Source organism: Carassius gibelio, chromosome A8 (assembly GCF_023724105.1).
Source record: "Carassius gibelio isolate Cgi1373 ecotype wild population from Czech Republic chromosome A8, carGib1.2-hapl.c, whole genome shotgun sequence".
In the NCBI taxonomy this organism is placed as follows: domain Eukaryota; kingdom Metazoa; phylum Chordata; class Actinopteri; order Cypriniformes; family Cyprinidae; genus Carassius; species Carassius gibelio.
This window is the reverse complement of record NC_068378.1, coordinates 6,798,787-6,813,622: the sequence shown is the minus strand read 5'-3', so window position 1 is coordinate 6,813,622 and position 14,836 is coordinate 6,798,787. Positions and strand designations below refer to the sequence as shown.

General features: G+C 34.7%; 1 protein-coding gene and 1 long non-coding RNA gene across 2 annotated transcripts; one reads left to right on the top strand and one right to left on the bottom strand.

Moving 5' to 3' along the window:
• Nucleotides 1-453: 453 nt before the first annotated feature.
• On the bottom strand, nt 454-2,503 carry LOC128018272 (small serum protein 2-like). The gene is made up of 4 exons (XM_052603697.1): nt 2,424-2,503; nt 2,237-2,318; nt 1,514-1,631; nt 454-716 (listed from the first exon to the last, which is right to left on the bottom strand). Exons 1-4 carry the CDS (start codon nt 2,466-2,468, stop codon nt 587-589), a joined length of 375 nt encoding a protein of 124 aa, XP_052459657.1. The 5' UTR covers nt 2,469-2,503; the 3' UTR covers nt 454-586.
• A 5,877-nt stretch (nt 2,504-8,380) lies between these two features.
• Nucleotides 8,381-10,886, top strand: LOC128018276 (uncharacterized). Its single transcript, XR_008184797.1, has 3 exons — nt 8,381-8,584; nt 8,684-8,784; nt 10,580-10,886. It is a non-coding gene; the product is annotated as an uncharacterized LOC128018276 (long non-coding RNA).
• Nucleotides 10,887-14,836: the final 3,950 nt, after the last annotated feature.

Sequence of the window (14,836 nt, the reverse complement as noted above, 5' to 3'; positions counted from 1 at the left end):
CAGTAATGCAAATAGTTACTTTCCCTGGTAACGAGTTACTTTTATTATAGAGTAATTCAGTTACTAACTAACAAGTAGTGAGTAACTATAACTAATTACTTTTTTAAAGTAACGTTCCCAACACTGCTGATAAGCAACTAGTTAATAGTGAGAATTGGTCCCTAAACTAAAGTGTTAAAATAGTGTTAATTTTACTCTGTATTTTTCATTGTTGGGCTGTTGTAAACATTGTAAAGTGAATAAATGTTTTGTTTTGAGATGGAAAAATAAAAAATATGAAGCTTATAAGAAATTGATAAATATACTTTAAAAACAACATTGTTTATGTTTGATAAACTTAATAAAACAATAGTTTGTAAATTGAGTTGCCATCAATTAAGAGTGCAAGTTTAAACATGTAAAGTCTAATAGAACAAACAAAAATAAAATGAGTTCAAAATACTCAAAAAGCTGATGCAAAGAGTTGCCTCAATTTTATTAAGTAAAATGGGCACAAGGTTTTTTTTTATTTTTAACAGTGTAGTCAAGCTGGGTCCAAAAACAGTTTATTTAATCCAAAAAGGACACATTACTCGATTACTGGAAATTATTTTCCAACAGTGCCATAAGAAGAACACTTAATGTTGGGGTTTGTTGGATTATACACTTGAAATGTGCATTTGTTGTAATCGTACTTCACAGTGCAGCCTTGAGAGAGGTTAGTCACTCGGCCCATCCTATAACAAAAACACATCACTTCAGAGGAAATGTCTTGAAATATAAAACCCACAACATGCTGTTCATAATCACAGAAATAAAGTTATTCTCATCCTTCAGCTTGTAAAATTGAATGCTTATCAAAAATGTGTTAAAATATGGCACATGAACAAGCCAGCATTGTGTTTAAAAAAGATATGTGAAGCTGTTTTAAAAAATTAATAGGGCTAATAATGAACAAACCGTGTGAAAAAGTAAACTTTATCATACATTTAAAAAGAGTACTTATTACAGAAATAATATACTTTAAAATAATTTACTTAAGTTTGAACTTAATGTAATGTTCTCGGATTAATAATAAAAAAAAAGACTTACTTGCATTTTAGGCTATCAATTTTTACCTATCATGTGTTCCCGGGGAATCGAACCCCCAACATTTGCACTAGACAACGCAATGCTCTACCAATTGAGCTACAGGAACAGTTAATTAAAGATTATTATAATTTAAATTAAATGGCAATATCTTATAGGTTAACTTTATATTTAATGCAAAAAGCTGAGTGTGCTTTTATCACCCACTTAAATAGGACTTATGTACATTTCATATATAATTTAATTACTTGCATTGTCTTTGAAGAATGCTTATAGTGTGCTACATGTACTGGCAAGCATTTATTGTAAACTATTGTTAACTTGGTTTATTTTGTTTAAAAAAACAAGCAAACTGAAGGACAAGATTAAATTAATAAAACAATTTAAGAACAATGTATTTGGTTCTCTAAAATTTTAACAGCAGTTAGGAAATTAAGTGTCTTACGCATCACAGCACCCCATTGACCGGGGGGAGCAGGTACATCTGATACATTGTTTGTTTGTCCAAGTACTTCCCATTGGATGCTTGGAGTTATCATAGCGATCAACACAATATCTTGTCCCTATTTAAATTCAATGAAATTAAGAGTTGTTAAGTTGTTACCTAATAGTGTAACCTACATACACCACCTTTTAAATATGTAGTATGATGAGTGGATGTGTGTCTCATTGTTATAATTAAATATTTTCTGTTCTTGTGTAGCTAGGGGTGGGGTGGTCCATAGCATCAAATCCAGCAGATAAATCTAACAGAATAAGAACCATAGAATCTTTGGATCTGTAGATAGATATTGTTTAAGAGGACCACCTCAGTGCTGAGAGCAGACTTAAAACCAGATTGAAAAATATCATAGATACAATTACTTGACAGAAAATGTTAAAGTGGATCCAGTGCAATTTTCTCCAATACCTTTGGAATAGGATGATTTTTTAAATTATTTTTTTATTATTATTTTGTAAACAGAAGGATCCAGTGAAGCATTTATTATTTTTGATGTTTAAAAATAAATAAATAATAATAAATAATTTTATTTTTTTATTTTTATATAAAGCAACTAAGTGATGATTAGCTCATCATGTTCTGATGAAATATGCACTATAAAAAAAGAGTGAATTTTGACTGTTGAATTTTAAAGAAAGAATTCAAAATATGGTTGTTTTTATTTACCTGGATTTAGAGGTGTCCAGGAGCAGGCGGAATCACTTAAAGAGACACAGGCACAAAATACCAAAACCAGAGCCAAAAATGCCTGTAAAGACAAAACTAAGAACTTATTACGGAAAAAACACACAGTACACAACAGTTAATGTTTACATATAAATTCTGTATTGATCAGTAACATTACAAAACTTACCATTTTTGCAAGTTTAGCAGAGATGGTCTGATGAAATGCAATCATTTGCACTTAAGGTCTTTTTAAAAAGGAAACAGAAGTGGGGTGGAACATCTTTCTGGCCAATCATTTCAACACACATCTGAACTGATCATCAACTTGTTTGATTACCAGCTTTTACTCTCTTGTACTTTTATGCAAAAATAAATAAATAAATAAATAAATAAATTAATAATTTATGCCTTTCTCTTAACTCTCTGGTATTGTTAATTTGGGAGTCACATGTGTTGTTAAAGGTTCAAAAACTTTTTTTTAAGTGAAATTAATGTAATATATTATCTAATGTAAAAAGTATTTATTATTTTGAGAGAATTTCACGGTACTATTTACCATTTATGCAATAATTATTGGTCTAATAATGACCAATACTTTACTGACGCAAGTGTTTTTTTGCTAGTTTCAACCTCATTTTCACGTCTGTCGCCGCGTTAATCTGTCACCCCTCATTTTTTAATATAGACATGAAAGTGCACTATCCAAACTTAAGTTGTTATAATTAATGAACACTTTGAAAAACAAACTTAAGGTTGGACTCTTTAAATAAATCAGCATTTTATTGCAGAAGAAGAATCGTTTCAAAATATGAAAGTATCAAGTTAGAGGTTTAAATTTACTGTAAATGAAATGGACTGTACTTCATAGAAACAGGTTTTACACTACAATTGCTATAAAAGTAAAGCCTTATGTCTCAAATCAAGGCTGGAAACAACAGTTAATGGGCTAGGTGCACAAGATGGCGCCGGTGAGCTTCAGCGACGCGAGTGTGTGCGTACTTATTTCCGGTCTTGCGACGCTCGCATTGACTGTAATGGAAACTTGCACACAGATCTTGGCTAGATGTATATAATTAATGATTTCTTCTAATAAATTATTCTTCTGTTGATTATGCGGATCAGCGTCAGGTCAGGTCCACAGGGATTTCTTCTTTCAAACACAAACCATTCAAATATGCAATACTTTTCATTTTGAAGAGCAGGTTTTGTTCTGTTATGTAAGATAAATGTTTCTGACTGTCAAACAAGACGCACAGAGATTTCTGATAAAGCATGTTTTATTAATTTTATTTGATAACATAATTTATAACTAACTGTACAATGGGCTAGTTGCATATCTCCGCCATCTTGGATTTCCGGTCTTGCTAGTGTGTGCGTAGATATTTCCGGTTGTGCTTTAAGTCAGTGCAGAGAACCGGAGAAGTCCAAATATTACCTTCTATATGTTTACAGGATTTATAATATCACTTCATATGCAAATAAGATATACACTGCTATTATCACTATACTACAAATGTTAACTGAGCCAGTGGATTTGAAACTTGTGTATGTTTGGGTCCGGTGAATGAATTAAATACACTAATGTTGACTACTGTTCACGAGATGAAAGTTGAACTCATGGTGTATATACACAGCTATATAATGTATTTTATCTTACCAAATATGTAAATGTACAAATTACTTATTTCTCGAAAATGTTTGCATTATTATTATTATTATTTTAATATATTAAATATTTACCTCGTGAGACTGCGATTTATCTTCAGAAGTATCCATTTCTCAATTGTACACATACATCAGTCTGTTTCATTGTTATTTTCACAACATATTTTATTATTTTACACAGTAAAAAATACGTGACTAATTTTAATATCCGTTTAATCTGATAATTAATGCAAAACAGTAACAATATACATGGCTGATCATAGACAGATAATGATTTGTGCTGCAGATCTTACACAACACAAATAAACAGATAAAAACACACATGAATGCAAACAGCGATCTTTTAATTATGGCAAACCTACCATAATTATATTACGTATAATTGTACAGTTAGTTATAAATAAATTGGCCCCATTGGGCTAGGTGCACAAGATGGCGCCGGTGAGCTTCAGCGACGCGAGTGTGTGCGTACTTATTTCCGGTCTTGCGACGCTCGCATTGACTGTAAGGGAAACTTACATACGAAACTTGGCTAGATGTATATAATTAATTATTTTCAAATTTAACAGCCGATAGTGGTATATCAAAAACATGGGGAAACATCCTCCCTATATTTTGCGTACCTCTGTGTGGAAATTCATCAAGATACAACGCGGAGATTGCTTTATTCTTCTGTTGATTATGCGGATCAGCGTCAGGTCATGTTAATCAGTACACAGGGATTTCTTCTTTCAAACACAAACCACTCAAATATGCAATACTTTTCATTTTCGAAGAGCTGGTTTTGTTCTGTTATGTAAGATAAATGTTTCTGACTGTCAAACGACGCACAGAGATTTCTGATAAAGCATGTTTTATTAACTTTATTTGATAACATAATTTATAACTAACTGTACAATTATACGTAATATAATTATGGTAGGTTTGCCATAATTAAAAGATCGCTGTTTGCATTCATGTGTGTTTTTATCTGTTTATTTGTGTTGTGTAAGATCTGCAGCACAAATCATTATCTGTCTATGATCAGCCATGTATATTGTTATTGTTTTGCATTAATTATCAGATTAAACGGATATTAAAATTAGTCACGTATTTTTTACTGTGTAAAATAATAAAATATGTTGTGAAAATAACGATGAAACAGACTGATGTATGTGTACAATTGAGAAATGGATACTTCTGAAGATAAATCGCAGGCCATGTCTCACGAGGTAAATATTTAATATATTAAAATAATAATAATAATAATGCAAACATTTTCGAGAAATAAGTAATTTGTACATTTACATATTTGGTAAGATAAAATACATTATATAGCTGTGAATACACACCATGAGTTCAACTTTAATCTCGTGAACAGTAGTCAACATTAGTGTATTTAATTCATTCACCGGACCCAAACATACACAAGTTTCAAATCCACTGGCTCAGTTAACATTTGTAGTATAGTGATAATAGCAGTGTATATCTTATTTGCATATGAAGTGATATTATAAATCCTGTAAACATATAGAAGGTAATATTTTGACTTCTCCAGTTCTCTGCACTGACTTAAAGCACAACCGGAAATATATACGCGCACACTCGCAAGACCGGAAATCCAAGATGGCGGAGATATGCAACTAGCCCATTAAACGTAATATAATTATGGTATTGTGGTGTATTTGGGATAATGTGTATATATGCATGATGAGCAGTCATTGGTTCCTATGCCTGGGAAGAGGGTATTTAAATCACGTGATGTGATTTGCACGTGTGAAATGTGATGTAATCAATATGTGATCTGAACACCAGTAAAGTATGTTTTGATAGCATTTGGTGGCTGGCCTCGTGAATATATAACAGGTATGTTTGCATTAAATAAAAGATCGCTGTTTGCATTCATGTGTGTTTTTATTTGTTCTATTGGATCTGTAGCATAAATCATTATCTGTCTATGTATATTGTTATTGTTTTGCATTAATTATCAGATTAAACATATTAAAATTAGTCACGCATTTTGTACTGTGTAAAATATGTTTTGAAAATGAAACAGACTGATGTATGTGTACAATTGAGAAATAGATATTTCTGAAGATAAATCGCAGACCACGTGGTAAATATTTAATATAATAATAATAATAATAATGCAAACATTTTCGAGAAATAAGTAATTTGTACATTTACATATTTGGTAAGATAAAATACATTATATAGCTGTGTATACACGCCATGAGTTCAACTTTCATTTCCTGAACAGTAGTGAACATTAGTGTATTTTGGCGGAGATATGCAACTAGCCCATTGCAACAGGATGGTTTATTGACAGGATGCAGAAGAATGGAACTGGGGAGGTAAATGAAGATGAGTCTTAACACAGTGAAGATTTCAGGGGTTCTTATCTGAGTACTGATGGTTATTATCTTTTGCAGGTTTGTTGTAGAGCAAGGATCAGTATCCTAGGAGTCACTGGAAGATCACAGGAGAAACAGTAGGTAAGTCTTTTCACTTAAGTTCAGCTGAGAGAGACCAGGACAGTCCATCAGTGACTGTGAAGTGTGTGTTCTTATAGTGTGGCGTGTTGGTGACAGCAGGTGCAGGTGATCAGAACTGTAACTGTGAACTGGTTATTGTCCTGGATGGTGACTGAAGTGACTGTGATGAATCCCTGACATCTTACGTGTAAATAAGTTTAATTCCAAATTTGAAGTTGATATATCTTCCATCTTTATTTGACCCTCTAACTTTAACAATCACTATTCTAATTCTATTATTTAAAAATAGAATAAAATAAAAATATCTAACTACCTTTCTAATCTTATTGCATTCTATTTTCTTCTTTTCAATTCATCTGTTTTCTTTTTATTTATTATATCATTTAAAAGCCCATGCTACGTGTACTGTGTTAACCTAACTGAGACTTGTTATAGCACTTATATATCATTGCTCTTTTTTGTTGTTTTTGATTACTTCCACTGTCCTTAAATGTATAAATAATATTATACGATATGTATTTTTACATTTTTTTGGATTGTAAAATACAGTAATACATTTTGTGATATTACACAGGTTAAATAGCAAATGCCTTTGCGCCCTAATGCCCAATTGTGCACCCATGGGTGTGCTTAAAAATGCAACACACTACAGATTAAGCAGATGACTCGTCTGTTTCTCGTGGTTTTGGGCTGATGGCAGTCTAGGGGATGTGCACTGTAAAAAATTATTTAGCAGTTTAGTTGTTTCAATTATTTTTTTTATGTTGACACAACTTGCAGTTATTGAATTTGTTCATTCAACTAAAAATTTTAATTTTTCAGTGTCTCAACTAGTTTGAAAGTTTACTGAACTAGGTTATTTGTCCTCATAACTTAAAAAAATGTGTTGACTCGATTCAATAGCAATATCACGTTCACAACATCACTTATCGCAAGATCTCGTCATTCTCGTGAAGGCTGTTGAAGACAAGAAGGTCGTCAGCCATACTAGTCAGTTTCTCCTCAAAGTTTACTAGAATACAACTTTGGTAATTAAAATATTCGTATTCATTGGCTTAATGTGTAAAATTACATTTGTTGTCTCAGAAGAGTAAGTATAGTTTAAAGAGTCGTATATTCTGTATGTAAGTTACTGTATGTAAATGTTCGTTTCGAGGCACTCTGAAGCCTCAAAATATAGGCGGTTCCACAGTATTTTCCTTATAAATATTAAAACAGATATTCTCCCATGCGGGACAGCGGAGCTGAAATTATGTGGAGAACGATAAAAATACAGTCTGTATGTATTATTTGAGCCCAGGGCTGCGTTAGAGACCGTTCAAACAGAGCGCGAGAGCTCAACGGATCACTGTGTGGATTAAGAACGGCGGGAATTAAAAAAAAGGAACTGCTCTAAACCTGACAGCATAAGACATCCGTCAGAATATACATAGATGAAAAATTAGGGGAAAAAAGATGATTACTACTCGAACTGTGTCTTTTCTGCATGTTATAAGGGAAACGAATGAGCAGCACAGATGAGCACCTCCCTCAGAGTTCTTCTGAAGCGCTTAACTTAACGTTACATTTGATATCGCTGACATAAGCTTAGTTCTGATTATTGTTTTTGTAAAGTCTACGGTTCAGATGAAGTTCTGAAGGTAGCGTTACAAACTCTTCTTTCAGTTTTCTGAAGTAACGTTAGTCATTCAAGTAACCTCACTAGAACCTAGAACCCAGTGTAATGCTGCGTGAATATCTGTTTTTATACAGTCTATGGTGAATATACGGTCATAAGTAAATTGCATACGTTCAAATCTATATATTTTAGAATAAAAGTAATAATAGCATATATCTTGTATAAATAGAGATACAATAACGATCGACACAAATGTGTTAAATTTCCTTTTATTGTGTTATAATTCTCTGTTTTGTCATTTAAAAGCATCGTCTGGATGGTATAGTTTGTCTTTGGCATTTAAAACAAACTTGTCAATACATTTGACTTTCTCTGTAAAGATGTATTTATATATGCATGTTTATTATTTTACAGTGTTTTAACACGTTTTTGTATTTTTCATGTTTATGATATTTTGGAATTACTGAAGATTCATCGCAGAATTCAATAATCCTGTGGATGGACCACAGCGAGTCCTTTTGCAGTTATCCATCAAAATGCTATGCAGACATAATGGAAATGACATTTACATTGTAGAGCTTGGACAAAGTTGTAAGTAAATTTATTTATTTATAAATGCACATCTATTGGAGTCTATATGCTTTACGATTGTAAGGCCCCGTTTAATGCAACCTATTGTTTTTATTAAAGCACACAGGCTCTGCGCAGGAATTCATCAAGGACATGACTGCTGGGATTACGCTTGTGGATGACCAATCTGAGCACCATCAGTCTGCAGTGATATGGTCCAGGTAATAGAAGAAGAAGAAATCTGGGTGATCTGGGGTTGTAACACGTTGTGGGGTTGTGTACTGTGTTAGACGATCTGGGACTGGGACTAACAGAAATAAACTAATTCATGTTTAAAACAACTTGAGGTTTAGTAAATTACAATTTTCTTTCTTTTTCTTTTTTGGGTGAACCCTTTACGAAAATGTAGATATTTGCATTGGAAAACAGCTTCAAATTTTAGAGAACATAATTTGACATTATTTTCCCTTCAGTTTTATTCCGTGAATTGTCTATAATTGGTATTTAAAATGTCTTTATAAAGTGTTAAATGTATCTTCATAAAACCACCAGAAACCCTGTTTATGGACATAGCCATTCTTTATTATTTTGCTGAATACTGTTTTGAATCCTGAAAAATGTTCAGTGCTAGCATATTGGCCATTAGCAACTTTGCTTAAAGGATTATTTCACCAAAAAATTTAAATTAGGCCATGTTTTACTCATTCTCAAGGCACCCTATGTGTATATGATTTTCTTCTTTCAGATGAATCTGATCTGAGTTGAATAAAAAATTGTCCTGGCTCTTCAAAGTTATTTAATGGCAGTAGACAGGTGTGTTTTTTTCTCAGCGGTCCAAAAATAGTCAAATAAAATGCACCCATCCATCAATAAAAAGTGTCTCACATGGCTCTGGGGGGTGTATAAAGGCTTCCTGTAGCAAATCGATGCACTTTTTGTAAGAAAAATATCCATATTTAAAAAGTTGTAAACACTTTTTTTTCTCTTCCACTGACTATCATACGTGCAAGCCTAGTCTTGTGATTTTACTTCGTGATTGGTGTATTGTTGTCTCTCCTCCGCTCTTCCGTGTTCGTCACTAATCATCGGTTTATTCATGACCCCTATGTCCTATTTTCATCCACCCGGAATGGCTCTCACGAAAGTGAGAGAAAAATGTTTAAATACGTTTTAATAACATTTTAAATATGTATTTTTTTTTTTACAAAAACACATGGATTCGCTACAGGAGGACCTTATTCACCTCTCAGAGTCATGTGAGGTACTTTTTATTATGAATTGATGCACATTATTTGAATACTTTTGGACTGTTGAAAAAAACACCCACCTATTGCCATAAATATTTTTTTTATATAATCCGACTGTTTTTGTCTGAAAGAAGAAAGTCATACACACTTATGATGCCATGAGGGTGAGTAAAACATACACGGGTTAACCAACCCTTTAAGAGTCATGCTTTACTCTGAACATGCAGTGCAACAGACTATTATTTAAAAGGAATACCTATTTACACCAATATATTTTCTGATCATTGTATAAATGGTGTGACAAATTAGACACTTAGAATTGGATTAAGAAAAAAAACCTGAATATGTTGTATTGGTTTGTCACATTTTATGTCATTCAGAAATCATGTAGAATACCAGTGAATAAAATAATTTCCCCCCATTTTTAGCATAGTTGGTTCTGGAGGTGTATTTTACACTTATCTTCCCATGGGATTTTAAACTGTTTGTGTTCAGCAGAACAAAGACATTTGTACAGGCTTTTAACAGTTTAATACAGGAAGTTATTTTGAATGTTTCTAAACGAAACCGTTGAGGAGCACCATTTACAGTTGACTTTCATTTTTGGTTAAATGTTTCAAAATATCTTCCACTTGAAGGTGAATTACACTTTGCATTTATTGGTAGCTGTGCTTTTAACAAAACACACAACTTTGATAGTGTATGTACATATGTGTGTTCATTTGTTATAAATTTATTAAGTAATGTAATATTTTTTTTCTTTTCCCAGCCATCCAGTGACATTTAAGGATGTTGAGAAAGAAATTGAAGAGGGCATTCTGATTGTAACTGAAGAACAGCAATGTGATGTGCTTCCCAAGGAATAACCAACATTGGTCTCATTTGGACATCCAGTCATCACTGACATCTCCCATGTCCCCAAGGCATTTGGGGCCCTATCTTGCACCCAGCGCAATTGACTTTTTACACCGACGCATGTATCATTCCTATTTTGCACCCGCGCAAAGCGCGCTTTTCCCTCCACAGAAGCACGTCGCTAAACTAGTGAATGAACTTGCGCTCCCTGGGCGGTTCAGCGCAAAAAAGGAGGCGTGTTCCGGCGCAAACAATCCCTGGTGCTATTTTGCTGTTCCATTACACAATTGCGCCACTGACCAGAAAAAACCTAGTCTAAAGTCAGTGGCGCGTTGCGCGTTGTTCATTATGCTATTTTAAGGGCGCATGCTTGACCATAATGTATAGCGTGCACAACGCGCATACACTTTGCTCATGTAATCTACACAGATGCAACAGTTATTTTTGCAAATCATAAATTGTTACACTAAAAAAATATTAACACATGAGATGACGGAAATCATTGTGGTGTATTTTGGGTGGGTTTCTCCCATCCCCATACAACACAACTTCTCTGTCTTTCACTGCTCTTACAAGAACATCAGTCTCCTCGGCTGTGAACCGCTCCTGGCGTGCGCCTGGTAAATACGCCATAATAATAGCAATCCATAATGGAACTTGCGCACCTGCTTTTAAAGGGAATGTTGGATGACGCTCTGATTGGTTTATTTCACGTTACGCCCAAACCACACCTATGAATAATGAAACTACTTCAGACCAACCCATTTTAGATTTGCGCCGGGCGCAAGAGCCATTTATCCCGCCGGGAAAATAGCAACAGCGCCGAGACCCGCCCACAAACTTACTTGCGCTTCGCGCTTTGACACTTGCGTTTCAGATCGTTAAAATAGGGCCCTTGGACTCTTAATGGGTCTGTATGCAGTGAACATCCACTACCTCCAGCGCATTAAATACACCATTGAGGCTCTTCAGAAACTTGTGAAGATCAGCTGCTCCCACCATGTGCTCGCTACAGCGGCAGGAACTGTAGGTGTGGGGGAGTGAATGTCCAGCGCTCTCTCCACCCTCAACACCACAAATAAGGTGTCCTTGAGCAAGGCACAACTTCTCCCCGGGTACTGCAGCATAAATGGCTGCCCACTGCTCTGGGTGTGTGTTCACGGTGTGTGTTCACTGCTGTGTGTGTGCACTTTGGATGGCTTAAATGAAGAGCACATATGTCTGTCATGACATTTTCACTTTTCATTGTTCATGAATCTGACTGTTTAGATCTTTGTGCTTCCATGTGCATTCATTCCATTTATATCTTATTATACAGAAGTACAGTACACTCATTTTTTGTAACTAATTGTGATGTTATATACATACATCTTGGTTTCCCATTTTGACCGTGACTTGCATTATGGTGGGGGGAGTGCATGTGAACTTGTGCACGGTTAATATGCAGAGTTCAACCTTCTGATTTTCATATTGAGTTATGAAATTAAAAACAATCCCTGTGGTTTTGATCTGATGAATTGAAATGCAACTGTTTGTTTCTCAATCCCATGCCAATGTTATTTATTATACATCACACTTTCAAGTGTCGGTTCAGATCTTTAGACGTTTGTTTGTATTTTGCTTTTTTTTTTGTTTATCAATTATCAGTTGATGTGTTGACAGCAAATTGCTTGTTCAATTTAAATGTGAATGAAAGTGTTGTCTCTATCATTAAATAAATTACATTAAAAAGTGTTTTGTCATCTTTATTTAAACATTTAAGGCAGTGGGGTAACATTTGTTTATGATTATTGATCGAAGTAAAAAAAAAAAAAAACTGAATAAAGAAGAAACTGGATCTGGGTGGCTGCAGTGATCTAGGAAAAAGTAAATAAAATAGACTAATAATAGCTTATGCCATTGTTCTTATGATGTAACAAGTACATTGTGTGTTATTGTGCATTGGCTCCGTGTAGCTGTTTTTATTTTATTTTTTTCTCTAGAATCTTTATCTTACTTTCACTGTCTGTTTGCTTGTTTTTTTTTAAAGTGGTAAATTATAACTTAATTCGCACCATATTTCTGATTTTATCGATCAATATTATCAGATTAACTTTGATCGTTCACTTTTCTCCTCTCCTCTCTCTCGCTCCAGTTTTTCACAAGTTCATCAAACAACTGTGATAAGAATATTTCATCAAGCACGGTGAGTAATGGCTTCTCCTGCTATCGTTATTTGCACCTCTTGCCACATGTACAGTCGCTATCTCTGTCGCTGATGAGGGATTCATATGTGATAAATGCAGAGAAATAGTTAGGCTGACAGAGAAGATTTCAGAATTAGAGTCACGCATCCAAACTTTAATTGAGGACAGTAAGAATGTTAGGGCTCTAGATACGGCTTTGGATGCGTCTAGCTCAGGGACTCCTGTACATTGTATGGTTCCAGCAGAGCCCCTGCAGCAGGGCAACTGGGTGATGGTGAGGCAGCGTAGTCGTGGGTCAAAACACCACTCTTTTGTTCCGATCAAAACATTAAACAGGTTCTCCCCACTCAGTGATGCACCCACTGAGAAACCTGATGAAAGTGCTCTAGTTATTGGTGATTCTATTGTACGGAACGTGAATATAGAGACACCAGCCACCATAGTGAAATGTTTACCGGGAGCCAGAGCGCCTGACATCTTGGCAAATTTAAAAGTGCTGGCAAATGCTAAATGTAAATACAGTAAGATTGTTATTCATGCTGGCGCTAATGATGTTCGACTTCGCCAGTCGGAGATCACTAAAAATAACTTTAAAGAGGTGTGTGAACTTGCAAGCACGATGTCAAACACTGTAATATGCTCTTGTCCCCTCCCTGCTTACCATGGTGATGAGATGCATAGCAGATTGTCGTCACTCAATGGCTGGATGTCTAAGTGGTGCCCACAGAATAACATAGGTTTCATAGACAATTGGACGAGCTTTTGGGGCAGACCTGACCTGTTTAAAAGAGATGGTCTTCATCCCTCCTGGGGTGGCGCCACTCTTCTCTCTAGAAATATGGCAAATAGTCTTAGAGTTCATACTTGACTAACTGGGGCCCAGGTCAGGAAGCAGACAGACTGGCTAAACCGACCATCTGCTAGCTGCCTTCCGTCACAGAGGTCAGTTAATACTCAGCACATAGAGACTCTTTCACCTAGATATCACACTATAGAGTCTGTGTCTGTCAGGCTTCAAGTATAACTCGTTTGAAGTAATGGTGCTTCATATAACATTATCCAAAGAAACAAATGTTAATGATATATCCCCTGTTATGTTTGTACTGGCTACTGCATACAGGCAACCATACGGACTTTATTAAAGAGTTTGGTGATTTTACATCCAAGTTAGTTCTGGCTGCAGATAAAGTTTTAATAGTTGGTGATTTTAATATCCATGTCGATAATGAAAAAGATGCATTGGGATCAGCATTTATAGACATTCTGAACTCTATTGGTGTTAGACAACATGTTTCAGGACCTACTCATTGTCGAAATCATACTCTAGATTTAATACTGTCACATGGAATTAATGTTGATAGTGTTGAAATTATTCAGCCAAGTGATGATATCTCAGATCATTATTTAGTTCTGTGCAAACTTCATATAGCCAAAATTGTAAATTCTATTTCTTGTTACAAGTATCGAAGAACCATCACTTCTACCACAAAAGACTGCTTTTTAAGTTATCTTCCTGATGTATCCAAATTCCTTAGCATATCCAAAACCTCAGAACAACTTGATGATGTAACAGAAACTATGAACTCTCTCTTTTCTAGCACTTTAAATACAGTTGCTCCTTTACGCTTAAGGAAGGCTAAGGAAAACAGTTTGACACCATGGTATAATGAGCATACTCGCACCCTAAAGAGAGCAGCCCGAAAAATGGAGCGCAGCTGGAGGAAAACAAAACTAGAGGTATTTCGTATTGCTTGGCGGGAAAGTAACATATCCTACAGAAAAGCATTAAAAACTGCTAGATCTGATTACTTTTCTTCTCTTAGAAGAAAACAAACATAACTCCAGGTATTTATTCAATACAGTGGCTAAATTAACGAAAAATAAAGCCTCAACAAGTGTTGACATTTCCCAACACCACAGCAGTAATGACTTTATGAACTACTTTACTTCTAAAATCGATACTATTAGAGATAAAATTGCAACCA

Bases quoted from the DNA above. Each gene is read 5' to 3' on its own strand.
- LOC128018272 (XM_052603697.1), bottom strand. From the start codon at position 2,468: ATGATTGCATTTCATCAGACCATCTCTGCTAAACTTGCAAAAATG. The intron at 2,319-2,423 runs GTAAGTTTTGTA...TTGTCTTTACAG, and splicing joins CTGCTAAACTTGCAAAAATG to GCATTTTTGGCTCTGGTTTT. The intron at 717-1,513 runs GTAAGACACTTA...TTTTTGTTATAG, and splicing joins TCAATGGGGTGCTGTGATGC to GATGGGCCGAGTGACTAACC.